The sequence below is a fragment of the Salmo trutta genome, chromosome 9, assembly GCF_901001165.1.
Source record: "Salmo trutta chromosome 9, fSalTru1.1, whole genome shotgun sequence".
NCBI lineage: Eukaryota > Metazoa > Chordata > Actinopteri > Salmoniformes > Salmonidae > Salmo > Salmo trutta.
In genome coordinates this window covers 9,081,988-9,105,602 of record NC_042965.1, presented here as the reverse complement: position 1 = coordinate 9,105,602, position 23,615 = coordinate 9,081,988, and the positions used below count along the sequence as shown (strand labels likewise).

Genomic DNA, 23,615 nt, shown 5'->3' with positions numbered 1-23,615 from the left:
TCATCACAGCGCTCACGCCAGCGCAATACAAAAAAGCACAACAGGGTTGTTGTATTCATTCAGGCACACACACAACAACAACAAAATGTTTTGCAATGTCCATTTTCTTCTGTTTGGTGCCTAATTCCCTTGAAACTCATAGGAATGACTTTGCCAAATGATGCCATCACCTGTCTGTAATCCACTGGAAGCCCAGGTTGACTACAGCACCAGTAGATGGCTGGAAATCTCCACTCAGAGTGATAACAAGTCAGAATGGATGTGTTCACAGGAGAATGTTCCCCCAAAGAAATCTGCACTTCAGGTGCAGAGGAGAAAGAAATGAGGATGGGGACACAAAAGAAGAACAAGACCAGTAACAACACGTGCAAAAAAAAAATGATGAGAAAAAAAACAACAACGGTGCATATCCATATCGCTCGGACTGTGGGCGCGGAGATGTCAGTGACAGCTCCCCTGAGATATGAGTGCAAGGCCGCCATCTTGCACACGTCCGTGTGTGATCAGAGTCGACAGTCTCTAATGGACACCAGGGCATGTGCAGGGAGGCCCTGTCAGTCCGATGTTCTTTTGCCCTTTTGTGCCAACGCAGATTGACAGGCTTGTATGTAGAAGATTGCCAGTGCCATATAGTGAGGGATTTGTGGCTGTGGTGGTTTGGCCTTCAGGGCCCCCCAGTCTTTGCCTGAGCAGACATGGCGTTTCCCCCTGACTGGCTGTTCACCCTATCCTCAGTCTCCTGTCACAGCTTTAGCAGTGGATTGATGTTTGCAATATAAGGTTTGAGCTATAGGAGCTGGTGAAAAGGTCCTCATCCTGAGATTCACTATATATACAAATGTATGTGGACACTCTTCCAAATTAGTGGATTCGGCTATTTCAGCCACACCCGTTGCTGACAGGTGTATAAAATTGAGCACACCGCCATGCAATCTCCATAGACAAACATTGGCAGTAGAATGGCCTTACTGAAGAGCTCAGTGGCTTTCAACATGGCACCATCATAGGATTCCATCTTTCCAACAAATCAGTTTGTCAAATTTCTGCCCTGCTAGAGCTGCTCCGGTCAACTGTAAGTGTAAGTGCTGTAATTGTGAAGTGGAAACGTCTAGGAGCAACAATGGCTCAGCCGTGAAGTGGTAGGCCACACAAGCTCACAGAACAGGACCGCCGAGTGCTGAAGCGTCGAGTGCTGTAAAGCTTGCCGCCATTGGACTCTGGAGCAGTGGAAACGCGTTCTCTGGAGTGATGAATCACGCTTCCCCATCTGGCAGTCCGATGGACGAATCTGGGTTTAACAGATGCCAGGAGAACGCTACCTGCCCCAATGCATAGTGACAACTGTAAAGTTTGGTGGAGGAGCAATAGTGGTTTATGGCTGTTTTTCATGGTTAGGGCTAGGCCCCTTAGTTCCAGTGAAGGGAAATCTTACGCTTCAATCACACCGACAGCGTTATTGCATTTTGGTACACTAGAATTACATTCATTTATAATGAAACGCTGCATTTGCCTTGAAGCATTGCGTTGCAGAGGCAGTTGCAGTGCGTTCGGTGTGCTGCAGATGTTGGATTTATAGAACGTATGCGTCAAACTGTATGCGTAGACGGCTTGACAGAAATGGTAGCAGAAGGTGAATGTTGAACTTTTGTTGCATACAGATCCAGATGATGCTGCGTAATATTTTGCGCAATGACGCTGTCGGTGTGTTTGAAGCGTTAATGCTACAGCATACAATGACATTCTAGACGATTCTGTGCTTCCAACTTTGAGCCAACAGTTTGGGGAAGGCCCTTTCCTGTTTCAGCATGACCACGCCCCCGTGCACAAAGTGAGGTCCATACAGAAATGGTTTGTCGAGATCGGTGTGGAAAAACTTGACTGGCCTGCACAAAGCCCTGACCTCAACCCCATCGAACACCTTTGGGATGAATTGGAACGCCGACTGCGAGCCAGGCCTAATCGCCCAACATCAGTACCCAACCTTAATAATGCTATTTTGGCTGAATGGAAGCAAGTCTCCGCAGCAATGTTCCAACATCTAGTGGAAAGACCTCCCAGAAGAGTGGAGGCTGTAATAGCAGCAAAGGGAGGACCAACTCTTTTGACACTCTTTTGACACACAAATATCATGTAGCCTTGGGATTATTATTGTATATTCCCCTCTAAAAACGATTTACTAACGTTTTCAATTAAATGATTTGTCTTAACAGTATAAAACAAGAGTATAGAATCAGTAGCCTACTGTATGACTCTGCACGTTAGAGGAGGAAACTTTAGACAGGCCAGGCAGCAGCAACTACCATTTGGCTTTAAGTGACAAGTTCATGATGGTGTTGAATGTTGCTCATCCAATCACATTGTCATATCCATTTTCCAAACTAACTTCATTTGGTGCACTCTCCACTCATTGACCTGCAAGATTATGACAGTCTGTATATTTGGTTATGACTCTGTAGGACTTTTGAAATCGGCCAGTGCTAAAAGTGGTGGATTCAATTACAAGGTCATTTAATTAGGTTTCCCTAACGAGTCCAGTTAAGCCACAGAGCTTCTGGTCTGTGCTGTTGTCTCCTCACCAAAAGCATTACCCTGGACTCAGGGAGCCAAGACGCCTCGAGACTTTGTGTACTTAAAGAGTTCAAAATGGTCAAGGTTCACGTGTATTTCATTCACACACACACACCCACCAACACACACACACCTTTCTTTAGCCGTCTTTTACCAATCTTTTGTCATGGGACATGCATTGTCAGGTGTGGATTCAACACCGACAAGATCTTTAAAAAGTTACGTCATACTGTCAAGATTGGGACTTGTAGGCATGATTCTGCATGCTACCATGGTGCCATAAAGTCAAGACCTCTTTAAAGATGTGGTGGACTATAACATTTGCATACAGTGAATTTGAGTAGCTTAATTCCTCATCCCCTCCATCGTAAGTTACCATTTAGATCCACAGCCTTCTTTAATACTAAATACTCATATGAATTCTCAAATGAATTCAAAAATGTATTCTGACAAGATACATCAAGACACATATAGTAGTCTAATAATGATATTGGGCTATAGGGAACCTAAACAATACATAAATTCAACCATGTAGTAGATCTCTTGAAAAGCCTGTAGGCTAGTGTTGTTAAATAATAGTTTCTAAAATGTGGGTTAATAGAGGCCAGGCTTTCTACAATTGTAGCCAAATTTAGGGAACCAAAAACTCGTCGCGGTTGGAGTGGAGCTCATTTTGTTGATATGAATGTGTGCAGAGGGAGTTCTACTCCATGAGCCTAGTGATTGACAACTCTATCAAGTAGCAATGTGCAGTCCCTCCTACACCTCCCACTCTGACCTGTCATCGCCCATAATATGAGAATCTTCTGTGCCTCTGAAGCTTGTCAGTTTTTTCAAACTTACCTGCTCAGACGGCAGACTGGCTTTTGATAGTCCGCCAACCATGACCCGCCAAGACACAGCGACCCCAACGGGAAGCCTGAGCGCACAGGGCCCCTCAAACACCGGTTACAACAACAACCCAGCGCCGGTACCTGTGATCACACAGACGAACTCAAGAGACAAATGGAGCAAAAAGATGGATTTTCTTTTATCGGTCATTGGCTTCGCGGTAGACTTAGGAAACGTTTGGCGATTTCCATACATTTGTTACCAAAATGGAGGCGGTAAGAGTTCAATTCTTTAATTATTTGCTTTCTATTTTAGTTGGCTAATCTATGACCTTACTTTCATTTATGTGGTCTTATCTTTCTTAATGTTAGATATGGCTGACTATCATTTTTTAAATATTATTCTTTAGATAGCATATGTTTGGAATGAAGGATTTGACAACGACAGTGGCTCTCATGCGCGCACTTGGGAAGGCTATGCCTCCTGCTGTCCATGGTGCTGAAATTAGCTTCACATGCTCGAGAGCCTGCAACCCACTCCAATTAACTCACTGAAACCCACTGAAGTAAAACATTTTAGTTAATCATAAAAGTAAATAAAGTATTGTACTATGTATAGCATAGGTTTTCCTGTTTATAACCTTAGGAAAGTTCATCCGCCAAGATGAGTTCGAAAAGACAGCGTTCTATAATGGACTAGTTTAAAATGTCCCAAACGACGTCGGACGCGGTACTGAATGAGCCTGCAAAACATAGGCCTGCCTCTAATCTGATCAGTATTATGGGAAATGGAAAGTGGAAAATGTCTAGCCTATCGAGATTATAGGCTATAAACGAATTAAAAAGTCTCTCAATATTGTATTTGGTTGCATGAAAACAGTTTTTTGTTTGTTGTATTACATCTGTAATTACCGTTGTGTTTACACCTCACGTGTAGAAGGCTACCGTTTGCGGTTTGACTAGAGGGAATATTTCACTTGTTGCAGTAATTTTATGCACCTTACAGTGGCACAACTGCAGTTGTGTAGAGTACTTTAATAAAAAATACTTTAAAGTACTACTTAAGTAGTTTTTTTGAGTATCTGTACTCAACTTTACTATTGATATTTTTGACAATTTTTACTTTTACTTCACTGCATTCCTAAAGAAAAGAATGTACTTTTCCTCCAGATATTTTCCCTGACAGCCAAAAGTAGTCATTACATTTTGAGTGCTTAGCAGGACAGGAAAATGGTCCAATTCACACACTTACCAAAAGAACATCCCTGGTCATCCCTAGTGCCTCTGATCTGGTGGACTCACTAAACACACATGGCTCCTTTGTAAATTATGTCTGAATGTTGCAGTGTGCCCCTGGCTATCAGTACATTTAAAAAAACAAGAAAATGGTGCCTTCTGGTTTGCTTAATATAAGGAATATGAAATGATTTATACATTTACTTTTACTTTTGATAGTCAAGTATATTTGAACAATTCCATGTACTTTTGATACTTAAGTATATTTAAAACCAAATACTTTCAGACTTTACAGAAGTAGTATTTTACTCGGTGGCTTTCACTTTTTCTTGAGTCATTTTCTATTAAGGTATCTTTACTTTTACTCAAATATGACAATTGGGTACTTTTTCCACCACTGTCTAAAAGTAGGCAAGACCATGTATCCATTTGCATGTAACTTCTGTTCTGAAAAAAACATCTGTTTTAAGTTCTAAAATGTGTAGGGATATACAGAAAACCCTACACTCTAAGAAAAAAGCGTTCCAAAAGGATTCTTTGGCTATCGCCACAGTAGAACCCTTTTTGGTTTGAGGTAGAACCCTTTTTTACCCTCCATGTAGAACACTCTGTGGAAAGGGTTCTACCTGGAACCAAAAAGGGTTCTTCAAAAGGGTTCTCCTATGGGGACAGCCGAAGAACCCTTTTAGGTTCTAGATAGCACCTTTTTTTCTAAGAGTGTACCAATCATTTGACAGATGATCTGATTTAAAAATCAAAGACTTTCCGAATCTTTGGATGATATGAATGAAATTCATTTCAATTAAAAAAAAAAATGTCGCCAAAACATTGAATACATAAATGCACATACATTTGTGCAAAAAGTAGTCAAAGTGTATTTAATGGGACAATCTGCAGTTGCTACATCCGTTTTGTGGACTTATAAATTCATGTTATGTACCCATTAATTCTTGAAGAATAACTTATAAATGCCCCATGATAGCTCAGTTAACTGTCGTACCCCATCAGAACCCAAAATATAACCATGTGTTACTCCAATGTTTGGAAACAAAGTAAATGTAAAGAAACACTATTTATCCTCAAAACATGGTTAAAACTATCATTTTGATATCATGAATGGTCAGTCCTTGCATCCATAGCTGTGTTTATACATTTTAGAGTGGTTAGATCTCTGCATCCCTATCCCTCAGCTTTTTGCCAAAACAGAGGCGGGGACTACCTCTTTGTTAACGTTTCAACTGCTGATTGCTTCGTTAAAGATAAACACTTAACTTAAAGCATCCAGGTATAATGTTTTATAACCTGTTTAAAACCCCCTTAAATCGATGTCCGCGTCCCCATAAAAAGCTGTCCGTTTAAGCGAGAGATATCCGCCGATGTCGCACTTCCGCATCTGCAGTGAAAGGTGGCAGATCAGACCATGAGACATCCCGAAAATCAGTCTTCTCACAAAATCGTCTGTAGCGTCCGAACGGTTTGGCCAAACGGTTTAACCCTCTATGGAAAGATGAGACTCTCACGAACGCGACTGTTCTCCTTTTATTTTCGCTCTAGGACGCCCACAGGCCTCACAAGACTCGTCTGAAGGTACCCTGTACCAGTTGAAAAAATGAATTGAAGTATATATGGAGACTGTTTCGAGCCAAAAATAAGGGGTTTAATTACATGTAAAAAAAAATAATAGAATAATTATGTTTCCAGATATTTCTTATAGGACAGACACTTCAGAACAAACTTCCTTTTGATTTTTTTGTGGGGACTATCTGTTGTTCCATGAAGTGAATCTGTTATTCAATGCGTTAGTATGGGTTAATAGCAGTAAGGCCAAATAAAAATGTTCATCCCCAGCTTATTATGAGTTGATAATACTGTATGAGCCTTTTAATGTGTTATAGCAAGGCTTATAAATAATATGTTCTGTCTCTCTATGCGTAGCATTTCAACTGTCTTAAACTGGCTGTTATTTAGTCCAGATCATTATGAAATGGTTACAATACATTATAAACGGGTCATACATGACTTAAAAGTCTTACATGCGTTATTACTGCATGTCTTACAATGCATTACAACTTCATCATAATGCATGAAATGGATTCTATAAGTAACGTGTTACCCGATTTCCTTACATATTCAACTACTAAGCAGTAAAGTAACAATTTGTAAAGTGACTGTCCTTCCTAACACATCTCACATCTTGCACGTCTGACACTTGTGATGTGGCAATAGCCCGAGGAGGAGGTTAGGCCTACATCTTCATCAACACAATGTGATCTCCATATAGTTATGAGTCAGACTTGTGATATTCCCTCTTTACATCTCTGGACAGGGGCTTTCCTCATCCCCTACATTGTCATGGCCATCTTTGGAGGGGTGCCACTATTTTACATGGAACTGGCCCTGGGACAGTTCCACAGAACTGGCGCCATATCCATATGGAAACACATATGCCCCATCTTCAAAGGTAGGACTAGCATCATTTACAAAACACATCTCACTGACCCCACACCAGTGCACGACTTTACATTACTTGCATACTACACATCTTCTTCTCCCGTTCACGTAGCCCTTGCTGTTGACAATTCAACAGTTTATTGATAAGAACAAGGTAGCTATGGAATCATTTGGAAAGTGGGCCAATTGAAAGGTAAAGTACAGTACAGTCCTCAGCATATGAAACTTACACTAAATGCCTAAAACTACATAGTAATTGGTCATTTCAAAATGGCATCATGTTGCATAGAGGCACATGTCTCTAATCTCTGATCTCACTGATCCATCTGTCCATGGTTTCAGGCATTGGGTATGCGATCTGTGTCATCGCGCTGTACGTCTCCTTCTACTACAACACCATCATCGCCTGGGCACTTTTCTACTTCTACTCGTCCTTCGCCAGCGTCCTGCCCTGGACAAACTGTGACAATGCCTGGAACACTGAAAACTGCACCAACTACTTCCTGAAAGACAACGTGACCTGGAACAACTACTCCAGGTCACCTGCTGAGGAATTTTACACGTAAGTCCATGTAAGTGGCGGACAGCACAGGGAATACGTTACCGTGACCTTGAATAGCCACGTCAATTGTTTGACATCTTTGTAATCGTTTCATCGCATTCAAATGTTTCAAAATACATTTTCATTGTATTCTCATTTAAATGTTTCAATTAAACACTTGCTCACAAGTGCTGAAACATGCTGTGATTATGTAAAGCTGATAGACAACAAAAAAATGTGCTCTATCTATCGAAACAAAAATGTCTCTCTTCATATATAGCCCTAAAAATGGATCTATATCGAACCACAAGGCACCATTAGTTTTAGCAATGTAGGTAAGCCTACAGGTAAAGGTAAGTAAACGCAAACACAGTACTAATGTATTTTTCCTATACAGGAGGAACGTCCTGGAGATCCACAAGTCTGATGGGCTGCGTAACGTGGGGGGTGTTCGCTGGCAGCTGATGCTCTGCCTCTTTCTCATCTTCACTATCGTTTACTTCAGTCTCTGGAAGGGAGTGAAGACATCAGGGAAGGTAGCATGTCTAAGCCACTCTTCCAGGAAACCGTATCAGTGTGTGGGGATCATTTCCGGATCATTGTTGTAAATTGTAGCAAAAAGACTGTGGTTAGTACCGTTCCGGGTCATCTGACCCCAAGGCTAACGCACTAGCCACAGAGAAATATTTCAGTTGGTGGTGTTCACAATGGGCTTATCAAGACGAGGGTCATTACAATGCAATGTCCAGTGTGATTTACTTGTCTGTAATCTCCATTTATCTTGCCTTCTCATCTGTCCCCCATCTCTCTCTCTCTCTCTCTCTCTCTCTCTCTCTCTCTCTCTCTCTCTCTCTCTCTCTCTCTCTCTCTCTCTCTCTGCTGCTTTGCCCTTCCCGTGCCAGGTAGTGTGGGTGACGGCCACCTTGCCATATGTGGTGCTCTTCATCCTGTTGATCCGCGGTGCCACCCTACCAGGTGCATGGAAGGGAGTGGTCTTCTACCTAAAGCCAAAATGGGAGAAACTCTTCGAGACCAGTGTGAGTTATAGAGAAGAAACACAGAACACTTGTCCATTATCACATCAATTACATATGATCATCTGTTTGGAGCCGGAAACACTAAAATAGGGGGAGGAATTTCGCAGTGTTGTCTGATCCTTTTCGTACCGTTTCAAATGACAATTTGTTTATTACAGTGAGCGGGCAAAATTTGCTATAGGATGTTATAATGTTGTTATTTGGATGTAGTCATTTTTTTGCGTGTGTCACATCACAGCATTTTGCACTCTCCTGTGTCAAATGTCCCTAGTGATGAAGAGGATGTGGCATTTGTTATTTCAATTTGACCTTTCGCTAAGCCCTGCCCCATATTCTTGCGCAACCAATTGCAGTGCTTCAATGGATAACAGCTGTTGTAAAGTCCGACACCTCGGACAAGCTCACGATTAAATGGCATGAAAGCCAGTGAGAGCGAAGGAAAAAACTGAGTTTTCTTCAAAAAATGAATGTTTAACTGGCTAAATAATTTAACAGTGCACCAGAAGTACTTGCTACTGTGATTCCTGAAATGCAGAGCCTGTTGATGGAGTATTTTAGAATCCGAAAGTATACTTTTGTTACATTGTTTGCTTGCTCAGCTGGTTAGCTAACTCTGTCTCATTGACCACCAAACGTTGGAAACGCTAGCTAGCTACTTAATATAACTTGTTTTCTGGGAGGTTACTGTATACGGACACGCCGCTGAGAGTTGAGTGTGGAGACGAATGGATTCGGTTCAGTCAGTCATCCTGATGAGCCCTTCCCAGCTAGTTTATGCTGGCTAGCTGGCAACAACAGCAGTATGGCGCTAGTTAAAACTTGTAAAAGAAAGTTGTGTTTATTTCGATGAATAAGTTGTAGTATTGGTCACCATCTACAATTTGTTCCATCCCACTTCATTTTATTTAGAGTAGAACAGCAGCTTACAAGAGAAATAACTTGTAATATTGGTAGTAACCATTTGGATGTCACAGTGATACAGTCTACACTGCTCAATGGGGAGAGTTTGCGCTGCAAGCCGGCAACACAACAACCCAGGGCATAGTGTCAGTCGCTCCCGTTTGCTGCAATAAGGAGAGGGTAGCTGTTAGATCAGGGGTGGGCAATTCCAGTCATCGAGGGCCTGATTGATGTCACAGTTTTGCCCCAGCTAACACACCTGACTCCAATTATCACCTAATCATGGTCTTCAGTTTAGAATGCAATTTGATTAATCAGCTGTGTTTGCTAGGCATGGAGAAAAAATGTGACACCAATCAGACCCTTGAGGACTGTGACATCAAAACTGTGACATCAATCAGGCCCTCGATGACTGGAATTGCCCACCCCTGATCTAACAGCTACCCTCTCCTTATTGCAGCAAGCGGGAGCGACTGACACTATGCCCTGGGTTGTTGTGTAACCAAATGGTTACTACCAATATTACAAGTTCTACTCTAAATAAAATGAAGTGGGATGGAACAAATTGGAGATGGTGACCAATACTACAAGTTATTTCTCGAAATAAACACAACTTTCTTTTACAAGTTTTAACTAGCGCCATACTGCTGTTGTTGCCAGCTAGCCAGCATAAACTAGCTGGGAAGGGCTCATCAGGATGACTGACTGAACCGAATCCATTCGTCTCCACACTCAACTCTCAGCGGCGTGTCCGTATACAAATCAAATCAAAAAATCAAATCAAATTTATTTATATAGCCCTTCGTACATCAGCTGAAATCTCAAAGTGCTGTACAGAAACCCAGCCTAAAACCCCAAACAGCAAGCAATGCATGTGAAAGAAGCACGGTGGCTGGGAAAAACTCCCTAGGAAAAACTCCTGAGAAAGGCCAAAAACCTAGGAAGAAACCTAGAGAGGAACCAGGCTATGAGGGGTGGCCAGTCCTCTTCTGGCTGTGCCGGGTGGATATTATAACAGAACATGGTCAAGATGTTAAAATGTTCGTAAATGACCAGCATGGTCAAATAATAATAATCATAGTAATTGTCGAGGGTGCAACAAGCACGTCCGGTGAACAGGTCAGGGTTCCGTAGCTGCAGGCAGAACAGTTGAAACTGGAGCAGCAGCATGGCCAGGTGGACTGGGGACAGCAAGGAGTCATCATGCCAGGTAGTCCTGAGGCATGGTCCTAGGGCTCAGGTCCTCCGAGAGAAAGAAAGAAAGAGAGAAAGAGAGAATTAGAGAGAGCATATTTACATTCACACAGGACACCGGATAAGACAAGAGAATACTCCAGATGTAACAGACTGACCCTAGCCCCCCGACACATAAACTACTGCAGCATAAATACTGGAGGCTGAGACAGGAGGGATCAGAAGACACTGTGGCCCCATCCGATGATACCCCCGGACAGGGCCAAACAGGCAGGATATAACCTCACCCACTTTGCCAAAGCACAGCCCCCACACCACTAGAGGGATATCTACAACCACCAACTTACCGTCCGAAGACAAGGCCGAGTATAGCCCACAAAGATCTCCGCCACGGCACAACCCAAGGGGGGGGCGCCAACCCAGACAAGAAGACCACGTCAGTGGCTCAACCTACTCAAGTGACGCACCCCTCCCATGGACGGCATGGAAGAACACCAGTAAGTCAGTGACTCAGCCCCTGTAAAAGGGTTAGAGGCAGAGAATCCCAGTGGGAAGAGGGGAACCGACAAGGCAGAGACAGCAAGGGCGGTTCGTTGCTCCAGCCTTTCCGTTCACCTTCACACTCCTGGGCCAGACTATACTTAATCATAGGACCTACTGAAGAGATAAGTCTTCAGTAAAGACTTAAAGGTTGAGACTGAGTCTGCGTCTCTCACATGGGTAGGCAGACCATTCCATAAAAATGGAGCTCTATAGGAGAAAGCCCTCCCTCCAGCCGTTTGCTTAGAAATTCTAGGGACAATTAGGAGGCCTGCGTCTTGTGACCGTAGCGTACGTGTAGGTATGTACGGCAGGACCAAATAGGAAAGATAGGTAGGAGCAAGCCCATGTAATGCTTTGTAGGTTAGCAGTAAAACCTTGAAATCAGCCCTTGCCTTAACAGGAAGCCAGTGTAGGGAGGCTAGCACTGGAGTAATATGATCAAATTTTTTGGTTCTAGTCAGGATTCTAGCAGCCGTATTTAGCACTAACTGAAGTTTGTTTAGTGCTTTATCCGGGTAGCCGGAAAGTAGAGCATTGCAGTAGTCGAGCCTAGAAGTAACAAAAGCATGGATTAATTTTTCTGCGTCATTTTTGGACAGAAAGTTTCTGATTTTTGCAATGTTACGTAGATGGAAAAAAGCTGTCCTTGAAGCAGTCTTGATATGTTCTTCAAAAGAGAGATCAGGGTCCAGAGTAACGCCGAGGTCCTTCACAGTTTTATTTGAGACGACTGTACAACCATCCAGATTAATTGTCAGATTCAACAGAAGATCTCTTTGTTTCTTGGGACCTAGGACAAGCATCTCTGTTTTGTCCGAGTTTAAAAGTAGAAAATTTGCAGCCATCCACTTCCTTATGTCTGAAACACAGGCTTCTAGCGAGGGCAATTTTGGGGCTTCACCATGTTTCATTGAAATGTACAGCTGTGTGTCGTCCGCATAGCAGTGAAATTTAACATTATGTTTTCGAATGACATCCCCAAGAGGTAAAATATATAGTGAAAACAATAGTGGTCCTAGAACGGAACCTTGAGGAACACCGAAATTTACAATTGATTTGTCAGAGGACGAACCATTCACAGAGACAAACTGATATCTTTCCGACAGATAAGATCTAAACCAGGCCAGAACTTGTCCATGTAGACCAATTTGGGTTTCCAATCTCTCCAAAAGAATGTGGTGATCGATGGTATCAAAAGCGGCACTAAGATCTAGGAGCATGAGGACAGATGCAGAGCCTCGGTCTGACGTCATTAAAAGGTCATTTACCACCTTCACAAGTGCAGTCTCAGTGCTATGATGGGGTCTAAAACCAGACTGAAGCGTTTCGTATACATTGTTTGTCTTCAGGAAGGCAGTGAGTTGCTGCGCAACAACTTTTTCTAAAACTTTTGAGAGGAATGGAAGATTCGATATAGGCCGATAGTTTTTTATAATTTCTGGGTCAAGATTCGGCTTTTTCAAGAGAGGCTTTATTACTGCCACTTTTAGTGAACTTGGTACACATCCGGTGGATAGAGAGCCGTTTATTATGTTCAACATAGGAGGGCCAAGCACAGGAAGCAGCTCTTTCAGTAGTTTAGTTGGAATAGGGTCCAGTATGCAGCTTGAGGGTTTGGAGGCCATGATTATTTTCATCATTATGTCAAGAGATATAGTACTAAAACACTTTAGTATCTCCCTTGATCCTAGGTCCTGGCAGAGTTGTGCAGACTCAGGACAATGGAGCCCTGGAGGAATACCCAGATTTAAAGAGGAGTCCGTAATTTGCTTTCTAATGATCATGATCTTTTCCTCAAAGAAGTTCATAAATTTATTACTGCTGAAGTGAAAGCCATCCTCCATTTGCGAATGCTGCTTTTTAGTTAGCTTTGCGACAGTGTCAAAAGAAATTTCGGATTGTTCTTATTTTCCTCAATTAAGTTGGAAAAATAGGATGATCGTGCAGCAGTGAGGGCTCTTCGATACTGCACGGTACTGTCTTTCCAAGCTAGTCGGAAGACTTCCAGTTTAGTGTGGCGCCATTTCCGTTCCAATTTTCTGGAAGCTTGCTTCAGAGCTCGTGTATTTTCTGTATACCAGGGAGCTAGTTTCTTATGACAGATGTTTTTAATTTTTAGGGGTGCAACTGCATCTAGGGTATTGCGCAAGGTTAAATTGAGTTCCTCGGTTAGGTGGTTAACTGATTCTTGTCCTCTGACGTCCAGTAACCTCCCAGAAAACAAGTTATATTAAGTAGCTAGCTAGCGTTTCCAACGTTTGGTGGTCAATGAGACAGAGTTAGCTAACCAGCTGAGCAAGCAAACAATGTAACAAAAGTATACTTTCGGATTCTAAAATACTCCATCAACAGGCTCTGCATTTCAGGAATCACAGTAGCAAGTACTTCTGGTGCACTGTTAAATTATTTAGCCAGTTAAACATTCATTTTTTTGAAGAAAACTCAGTTTTTTCCTTCGCTCTCACTGGCTTTCATGCCATTTAATCGTGAGCTTGTCCGAGGTGTCGGACTTTACAACAGCTGTTATCCATTGAAGCACTGCGATTGGGGGGGGGCTTATTGAAGGGTAAATTGAATGCGGTCAAATATTTTTCCCCCAAGCAAGTACAGCATGCTGTGCTCTGCTGTGATATGCGCCCCCAAAAATAATGCATCTGTACACTGGTTTTCTGGTTATGGGGAGGTATTTTTCTGGTGGCTATAAAGCTGTTCAAACAACCTGAACATGACGTCACAAAAGATGTCAGCCTGATGTCATTGCAACCAGTATATTGAGAACAGTCTGAGTCTACCTCTACCATAACATAGAAGGTGTTAAAAGACACCTGAGCGGAGTCCCCACATCTGTTTTTCAGGGGAAACGGAAGTTAGGTTGAAAATACTGAATCGCTGAAAACTGTAAACATACGCTTTCTGCCAACCCGTGGAAAGTTCCTCTACCATAATGTCCTTTAACTTTGCTTTCTTGCATTCTACTCTCTGATGGTACAGTGCTGTGTTGTTGGCTCAGTATGAGTGAGCGCTTTGGTTCAAGGGAATATGGATGAGATGAGATGCATAAATAAGCCACGTGATAATGAGATGCGTAGTTGGTTTAGATTTTTTCCATTAACAAAGCCCCCCCACTCATTCTCTCTCACACACACATACACTCTCTCTCTTTCGCCCTCCTCTCCCTTTACAAGTGCATGCTTCTCTTCAGATCTCTCTCAGTACAGCTGTGAAATAGGATTTGTATGAGGCTATCATTTAGCAGAAATGTCATTGGACACAACAGGTCACAGTAATCCATTGGAAAATATGACCATTTTGGCTATTCAATGAACACCCTATAATTTGTGCTTACGCTGCAAGGATAAAGCATTATGATGTGCAATGCATTGCAAAATTTGACATCAGCATGAATGAGCCCTTTATAATGTCTTATTATCCCGACAAAAGAGCCAAATGTGTGTAGACATTGTAAAGGCACATGGAAATAACTAGAAAGTACATTTCCCAAAGAAAATGTGTGTGCTTGCTAGCTTGTCTTGAAATAGGACAGGATAGTCTGAACATGTAAAAGTTGGTTTGGTGTCTCTAGCTTGAACGGTTCAAGAGTTACTATTACTGCTGGTGGGTTATTTTATGCAAATGTGGGCTGATTTAAATTGTTATAATTTATAAAGTTTTGAAAATGTTAAAGTTGTTTTAATGTTTGCAGCTGAAAGGATTTAAGAACAGTAGCATGTATAATGTCTACCACAGTGTTCTTATGGTTGTCATTGAATCCGTTAAGTGTTATGCTAATTTATGCTAATTCAAATTATTATAATGTATACATGTTTAAGAGAATTTGAAGTCAGGATAGCCTGAATGTTAAAGTTGGTGCTGTAGATTTATTGGCCAAGGAGCAGGACCATTTTGAATGGCTAGGTACCTCTGTATTCCTATAGTTGTCGTTTAAACTCATGTTCATTTATGCACATTTTAAATGGTTATAGTTCAAAAAGTATATATAGTATCACAAACCTGTATGCAAGCAATCTATGTTGAGTCGGTCTGCACATTTCAGCATTGGTTTGGAATTGACAGCTTAAACGGTTCAAGACCACAGACAAACGGTTCAAGTACCATAGACAAATGTTCCCCATGTAATTCTATGGCCCTTTTATTACCATTGAAATGCATTGGGAGCTCAATTAAATATTGTTGTAGTACAAAAAGTATAGATACTATCAAAACGTTTTTTTAAGTCAACTAAATTGGGGCAATCTGCACATTTGAAAGTTGTTTCGCTTTGATAGTTTATACCAGTGGTTCCCAACCAGGGGTACAAGGACTTGGCCTATCCACAGGGGGTACTTGATAAGACTGATGAGACCATAGGCCTACTGGTAAAATACACATGAGGAGGTACTTCAGGGGTACTCCGGGCAGAGTAAAATTCAGTTGGTGGTACAGTAACCAAACATTTTTGGGAACCACTTGTTTATACGGTTACAGAGTTGCGGTGTTTGCTCTAATATGCACATTTAAGGACATGTCAACTGATTAAAGGATGTAGGAATGAAAGCATGTTTGAATCTATGAAGTGTTTCCATCATCCTAAAGTTGGTTTGGACTTTCTGGATTGAATTGTTAGAAAGCAGTGGCACTGTGAAAATCTACCTATCATGGTAGCCATTGACGCTAATGTAAACATTGCCCATTTGAAATCGTTATAGTTAAAAAAGTATAAATAATATAAAAACTCTGAATGCAAATAATCTAAGTCGAATAATCAAGTCTACGGCCATTGACTTGCATTGAGTTTCATGCAAATATGGTCGTAGTACAAAAACTATAAATAGCATCATAAATATTTTCTCAAGCAACTTGAAGATGGTCTGTCTGCACATTCTAAAGTTGGTTTAGTGTTAATAGCTTATGTGGTTTAAGTACAAGAGGGAGTGGAATAATAGTAATGACTATATGAGAAATCTAGAGTGGTCTTGCCTTCAGCAAGCACACTAACTATACATTATTACATGTGCAGACTTTCATTTCAAGCGTTACCTGTCACTTATTATATACATTTGTATTAAACAGCAAACACTGTGCACAGATATGATATGATATGAGTTCGGTCATTTGTGTGTAATTCACATCCATGTGTTTTGTAGGTGTGGGTAGATGCTGCGGCTCAGATCTTCTTCTCCTTGGGGCCAGGCTTTGGGGTGCTCCTCGCCCTCTCCAGCTACAACCCGTTCACAAACAACTGTTATCGGTAAGAGCTGATTCTAAAACTCCCGTAAATAATCATAAATATACACTGAGTGTACAAAACATGACATACACTTTCCGTGACATAGACTGACCAGGTGAATCCAGGTGAAAGCTATAATCCCTTATTGATGTCATCTGTTAAATCCCCTTCGATCCTTGTACTGGAAGGGGACAAGACAGGTTAAAGAATGATTTTTAAGCCTTGAGACAATTGAGACATTGATTGTGTATGTGTGCCGTTCAATGGGTGAATGGGCAAGACAAAAGATTTAAGTGACTTTAAACGGGGTATGGTAGTAGGTGCCGGTTTGAGTGTGAAGAACTGCAACGCTGCTGAATTTCCCGTGTGTTTCAAGAATGGTCCACCACCCAAAGGACATCCAGACAATTTGACACAACTGTGGGAAGCATTGGAGTCAACGTGAGCCAGGAACGCTTTCGACACCTTGTAGAGTCCATGCCCGGACAAATGTGTTCAGAGGGCAAAAGGGGGTGCAACTCAATATTAGGAATGTGTTCCTAATGTTTTGTACACTCAGTGTATCTGCCTGTATTCACATATGCCATTTAGTAGACGCTTGTATCCTAAGCTTGCATCCAAATGTATGTGCATACATTTTCAAATGGGTTGCCCCAGCGGGAATCAAACCCACAAACCTGGCATTGCTAGCGCCACACACTACCAACTGAGCCACACACCTTTGAGAGCATATGAAACTGTCAACCGCATCATTCACTTCCAAACAAGTAAAAAGTTCAAACTAGAATGACTCAGAGGAGGTAAGTGTGTCCAGGATGGAAAAGGAGGTTGCTCCTCCTGAATGTCCCATACACCAGTGATGTAGGAGTATAGAGTATGGCTGGATCTCTACGGTAGCGTTTCCAATCTCTCTCATAAAAGGCCGTCGTGCATTGATATCCAGTGACAAAAACATGCGTCTCTGGCGACCTCACTTTTATTCGCATCAGCCCTGTGTCGTCGAGGAGGAGGAAACACCGGCCAATCAAGGGGATTTATTTATGATGTGTCGAATAGATGAGCTCAAACGGATGTCCCACAGCAACTCTTTAAGACAATGTAATTACAATTATGAGAAGGGAGTGGTGAATCCAGCGTAGTGGGAGGTGAAAGGATCACGGAGCTCTCCTGAAGAAATTGAATTGTATGCTCCCTGTAAGGCAGCTGTCGAGTGCGTGGTCAATGTGATTACTACAGTAACAGTGGCGCGCGTGAGGAAACAGTGGCACCGCTGCTTCTCAGAGAGCTTGATGAATCCCACAGAATCTGAATGGACTTACTCTTGCTGACAGGGTTATCCTAATGAAACGAAAGTGAATGCCCCACTACATATAAATAGAAATGGCATTTAGATGACTGTATACCTCAATGGTCCACTCGCTGTTTGTGTTTGCTTTGCTAGCAAGTGAGCTCGGTCAAGAACATGTCTTACAAAGGTAATCCATGTCGCTCCATTCACAAAATCCCAATGTGACCACGGTTCCCAACCGAACCAGAGAAAGATATATACGAATGAATTACAATACTTGAGATGATCAGACAGGCGCCGTGTTTGTCTCTATGTTGTGATGCCGTAGTGACGCCATAGTGACCAGCCTGGTGAACTGCCTGACCAGCTTCATGTCTGGTTTTGTGATCTTCACTGTGCTGGGGTACATGGCAGAGAAGAGAAATGTGAATGTGGAGGATGTAGCCAGAGACAAAGGTCAGTGGCCAAAACCTGTTTTTTTTTCTCGAATACCTGTTTTAAGTGTATTTCTCTGTTTTATTAAGTTTTATTAAGTAACTGACTGTACATGTTCAACAGGAATGTATTTCTATATCTAGTGCAACAGTAGGAAATTGTAGCCTTTAGATTGTTATCAATATGGGATTTAACCCCGAACACCTCCTCCCCAGGTCCAAGCCTACTCTTCATCACCTATCCAGAGGCCATAGCCAACATGACAGGGTCAACATTCTTCGCCATCATCTTCTTCGTGATGATGATCACTCTTGGGCTCGACAGCACGGTATGACAGAACTTGGGTTGAAGTGTCTCATCAAAAGAAGGAGACTTGCCTTTAACTTGATGTATCAGATTATCTCTGAACTAAGTGATGTCCTTAGGTCATATGTAATCACACTCATTGAAGTGGCCCTCTCTCGTCTCTGTCTCAGTTTGGAGGACTGGAGGCTATCATTACTGCTGTGATGGATGAATACCCTGATTACCTGGCGAACAGACGGGAGCTGTTTGTACTGGGCTTGGTTGTTGTGTGCTTTTTGGGCTCCCTCAGCACCCTTACCAATGTAGGTAACACGTAAATAAGAATGTAGCACTTTGAAGACACAAACTTTGCAACGGTAAAAAAAAAAAAAGGGCACATGAGGGATCTGGAAGCTCCTGACGCAACAGTAGTCGTTATAAGATGGCACAGGATTAATCAGAAAATGACGTTTAAAATTACAAATGCTAAATTAACAATCTATATTAGTTTGATCAACTTGTCCAGAAGGAACCTTTCACCACATAAGTGACAGGCACGTGTTTCTCTCAGGGCGGGGCCTATGTGGTGAAACTGCTGGAGGAATTTGGGGTGGGTTCCTCCATCATTGCTGTTGGTTTTCTTGAGGCCATCGCCGTTTCCTGGTTCTATGGTAAGAATGGTGATTTAATAGTGACATTACATCTCACGCTTCCTATACTCCCAGTAGTGTCTTGCATGAGACAGAAATCATCATTTATTTTTTCTTGTAGTTGTAAAAGCAGACGTAATGCATTATGCATCCTACTGACTCCTAAATTATATTGACAAAAATACATTTTTCAGGTTTCACATGACAACAAACTGTTTCAATAGTTCTTATCATAGTGTTGTTGAGTGCTCTCTTTTCAATTTGTATTGCTTCCAGGTATCACGAGATTCAGCAATGACATTAAATCCATGTTAGGCTATTCTCCTGGATTATTCTGGAAGGTGTGCTGGGTGGCCATCAGTCCTGCATTTCTAGCGGTAAGCAGAACCGGAGGGGAAACCAACCGATAAGATTTGAAATGACGGAATATATTGTCGAATCCACCTAAAAGGAAGCTTTGTTATCATACCCTCATTATAGACAATTAAAACTGATTTAGCAGTGTTGGTCATGCACTAGTTCACAAATCTGACGCCCATCAGGGGACTCAATCTGATTGACCTACAGCTCCCTGTCACAGAGCTTCTGTAACTTATACGCTAGGAGTCAGGAAGCAGGTGCAGAAGGTGAGTTCAGTAATGACAATAAGCAGATAAACAAAACAGGAGAACCGTACTGAACGCGAACAGAACCAATACTGCCTGAAGACCGGGGCTACTGAGGGCTAAAGAAAGGGTACGTAACCAAGGTAATGATGAAGTCCAGGTGTGCATAACGATGGGGAGCAGGTGTGCGTAATGATAGTTGCCACAGTTTTTTTTAAACCTCTCGTATATCGCAAATTTCAAATCCTCCTCATGGCCCTTTCTGGTAACCTGCCCGGTCCGGATCAGTGGACACGGCAGGTTAAATGACGTGGGTGGATGGTCAGTGTAGGATCAGACGTTCTAACACTTCATTTGGACTTTGCTGGAGATTGTGTGGTAATATTTTGCGTCAAGCCTGCAGGTATAACGCTTTGTCCCTTGTAATAACCATGTATCATCCTTTATAGTGGCTTAATATACAGTTTGTAAAATCCCATTGTCTCTAAGTTTCAACATTTCAACTGACTCAAAATGGCTGTTATTTAATCAGGCTCATTATGATATGATTATAAGACATTGTAAGAGGGTCATGAATGTTCATGTCAAGTATTACAATGTATTATAATAACACCATAATGCATTATACGTGCAGACTTTAAGTAAAGTGTTGCCAACCATATTTGTCAGCATAGCACCCTCCTCTACCTTCAATTCTTCAGTCTGGAAGTAAAGCACACTCAGCTCCCTCCAGCCTCAAAGTCTCATATTTTTTTCTCCTGTTCATATTCTACAATCCTAAATGTCAACTTTATTCACCTGCATAACGTAATATCCCTGCCTCCACTTTGCATACATCTCCTTTAATCTCTCTTAGCCTTCCGCTGCTGAAAGAGCTGTCATTTTCCCAGAGCTAACTTCTTTATTATTCCCACTTTTTTGTATAGGCTAAATTGTTTCTGCTCTCATCTCCCTCGTTGGTCTGTGATAACTTCGTAAAATAAAGATATACATTTTTATGTATTGAAATGGCTTTTCTGTTGTTTTTTTTGAGGCACACAGGCATCTAATGCCATTCTCACATATGTGAATTCTAATTGAGAAAAATATGAGCATGACTTTTGAGACTTGTCTCTCTCCTTTCACAGTATATAATAGTGAGCTCCCTGCTTAAGCCACCCCCCCTCCAACTCTTTGACTACAAGTACCCAGACTGGAGCATCACGGTGGGCTACGTCATCGGGGCCTCCTCCTTTATGTGGATCCCTATTTATATGGTCTACAAACTGGTGTGGACCCCCGGATCACTGAAACAGGTCTGATGGACTCATGTACTGTGTTGGCTATTGACAAGAAATGGATGTGTAGTGTGTGGTCAGTGTGACTTATTTTCCTAAAAAGAAGCACATAGTTAATATATTTCAATATGTGTTGAGTGTATGGCAAATGGTTTAATTAATCCGACACGCTTGTTGTTATCTCTTGTTGCTCCATCCCTGGTCTCTACCTGTTGTTGTTCCCAGCGCCTAGCCGTGTGTCTGAGACCTGAGAGGACCATTATGCCAGAGATCCACACAGACTCCCTCAACATGAGTCCTGTTCCATAGAAGCACCGACGTTGCCAAGAACCCAGCCAGGCACATAATGTTCTACCAATAGGCTCCTGAATGAGAACCAACTCAGCAGAACCCAGCCAGGCACATAATGTTCTACCAATAGGCTCCTGAATGAGAACCAACTCAGCAGATACAGATCAATCTCATGGAGGGTTCAACAAATCTTTTTTTTTTGTAGCTCAGTAAGTACAATAAACACAAATTGTCTGCAAGAGGGGACTTTAATGTAAAGAGAAAACATTTCATATGAATTAATATTCGGTGTGAACGCCTCCTTCAAATACTGTCAGTATACAGTTTATTTTGGACAGAAAAATGTAGGTCTGATCACAAGACAGACTTCTACAGCTATTAAGATAAGGCTGTAAGACACCATGCAGTCACTTCTCACCAATTACTTGTTTATTTATTTAACCTGGCAAGTCAGTTAAGAACAAATTCTTATTTACAATGACGGCCTACCAGGGAACAGTGGGTTAACTGCCGTGTTCAGGGGCAGAACAACAGATTTTTACCTTGTCAGCTCGGGGATTCGATTCAGGCACCGTGGTCCGGTTAGCAGCCCAATGCTGTAAACCATTAGGCTACCTGCCACCCCTACTTCTTTCTGCTACATATAACAGTTAAAAAACATGACCCAGTCACATTAAATTACCCTTGCTGTTTTAAAAAAAAAATAATGTATCCCTTTTAAGCAACCACAGTGAGAATCAGCTTTGGAAATTGTCTCATTAAAATCCCAAAAATATTACATGCAGTGGAGATTTTGAAGAAAAAGTATCTTGTTGTGTTGAAGATAAAGATTAATTACCAGAAACCTTTATTAATAACTGGCTTTCGTACAATGTATGAGCAGATTATGTCATTTGTTCTGTGTGATAAGTAAAAAGTTACACTGTGTGGCTGACAAAATGGTTATGTCTTAAAGGTTTTTTGAACAGATTTTAACCGACAATAGTTCCTCACCAACATGCAAGTTAAAAGGATTACCTCAAAGAATGCAGTTAGCGGATGAGACCAAATACGCTGCTAAAAGTCTTTTCTTTTAGGTTCTGCTTTATTTCACTAGTCCGCTATTTACCTGTCATTTTCTGGAAATGAAGGTATAATATGGTAATTTACATAATTATTGTTACGTAATTGGTATCGCTGGGTTGTTTACCAATTGTTTTGAACCAGTTGGTACCATTATTAGATATACACTAGATGTCTAGTGCGGGCGCTGTGTTGAAGCCACTGTGCCTCCATCTTGGCACTCCACCACGTTGAGAAAACAAGCTTTTAGAAATGCATTTCTTAATGTCTACATTCGTTTTGCAACATTTATTCTATTACCCACCTTAATGCATTATTTTTAATTATATTATGTGAGCTAAACATCATGTTTAAAAATTCATACATTTCCCTTAACGTATCATTTTTAGTTACTATCCACCACTACAACAAAAAATACATACATACAGTAATTTTGTCAGTTAACATGAATTGAAATACTGTCGAATTCCATTCATTCCTATGGAGGACTGCTCCTACTGGGGAGTACCAATATGGCTGACCGGTGGCTCAAGCCTCTCAATGGCCAATACATAGCATCAGCACTCCAGGGTTTATACACATGATTGGTTGGTACCCATTTTTAGCAGTATCTTGGTATATTCCAGTTACAATGGGACTACAAAATAAATTGTTAACGTATTTTCTCCTAAGTGTTTGTTGTTGGGATAAACAACTTCCGGTGTATTCTGCTTAAATCTGCCTAACTATGTAGATACGTCAAAGCATTATAAAACTCTGTATTGATATTATGCCCTCTCCAGACAAACAAAAAAAAGGTTTTATTTTCTCTATGTGATAAGACTGTTTGAACTGTTACTCAATCCCAAATCAAAGCCTACCGGGATTGTAACACGTTTCCATTTACTCTCAACCTTTGTTAATTGTATCTCCAGAGAATAATGTGACGAGCCGTTTTCATTATGCTATATAACATTCGGAATGTTTTGTGATTTCAGTCTTACCTTTCTAATAAAAAAAGGAAGCAGGGTCCCTGTATTTGTAGGATGTGACGGCAACTTTCTCGTATACATGTAATGAGGAGTTTAAAAAAGATACTAATATATAACATGTGTATTAAATCCTTACGTTTTTGTCCTTCTTTGAGCTAACGATTCATTTTTAGAACAACAAAACCATCTTAACGTGCCACACTTTCAACTAACCACATTTGCCG

The 23,615-nt window shown here is 41.5% G+C and overlaps 1 protein-coding gene across 2 annotated transcripts; it reads left to right on the top strand.

The window, feature by feature from the left end:
- Positions 1-3,510: 3,510 nt before the first annotated feature.
- Positions 3,511-21,814, top strand: slc6a4b (solute carrier family 6 member 4b). 2 transcript variants are annotated; one of them, XM_029762274.1, is made up of 12 exons: positions 3,511-3,674; positions 6,961-7,095; positions 7,428-7,647; positions 8,024-8,162; positions 8,529-8,663; positions 16,445-16,548; positions 18,144-18,271; positions 18,466-18,578; positions 18,727-18,858; positions 19,107-19,206; positions 19,462-19,562; positions 20,918-21,156. In XM_029762274.1, the coding sequence occupies exons 1-12, from the start codon at positions 3,587-3,589 to the stop codon at positions 21,089-21,091; spliced, it is 1,569 nt and encodes a 522-aa protein (XP_029618134.1). In that variant the 5' UTR covers positions 3,511-3,586; the 3' UTR covers positions 21,092-21,156. The 2 variants fall into 2 exon arrangements, with proteins under 2 accessions (XP_029618134.1, XP_029618135.1); XM_029762275.1 differs by lacking the exon at positions 3,511-3,674 and adding an exon at positions 21,293-21,814 and having other exon boundaries at positions 6,943-7,095; positions 20,918-21,085.
- The last annotated feature ends 1,801 nt before the right edge of the window (positions 21,815-23,615 follow it).

Bases quoted from the DNA above. Each gene is read 5' to 3' on its own strand.
- slc6a4b (XM_029762274.1), top strand. From the start codon at position 3,587: ATGGATTTTCTTTTATCGGTCATTGGCTTCGCGGTAGACTTAGGAAAC. The intron at 3,675-6,960 runs GTAAGAGTTCAA...ATCTCTGGACAG, and splicing joins TTGTTACCAAAATGGAGGCG to GGGCTTTCCTCATCCCCTAC. The intron at 16,549-18,143 runs GTAAGAGCTGAT...GTGATGCCGTAG, and splicing joins TTCACAAACAACTGTTATCG to TGACGCCATAGTGACCAGCC.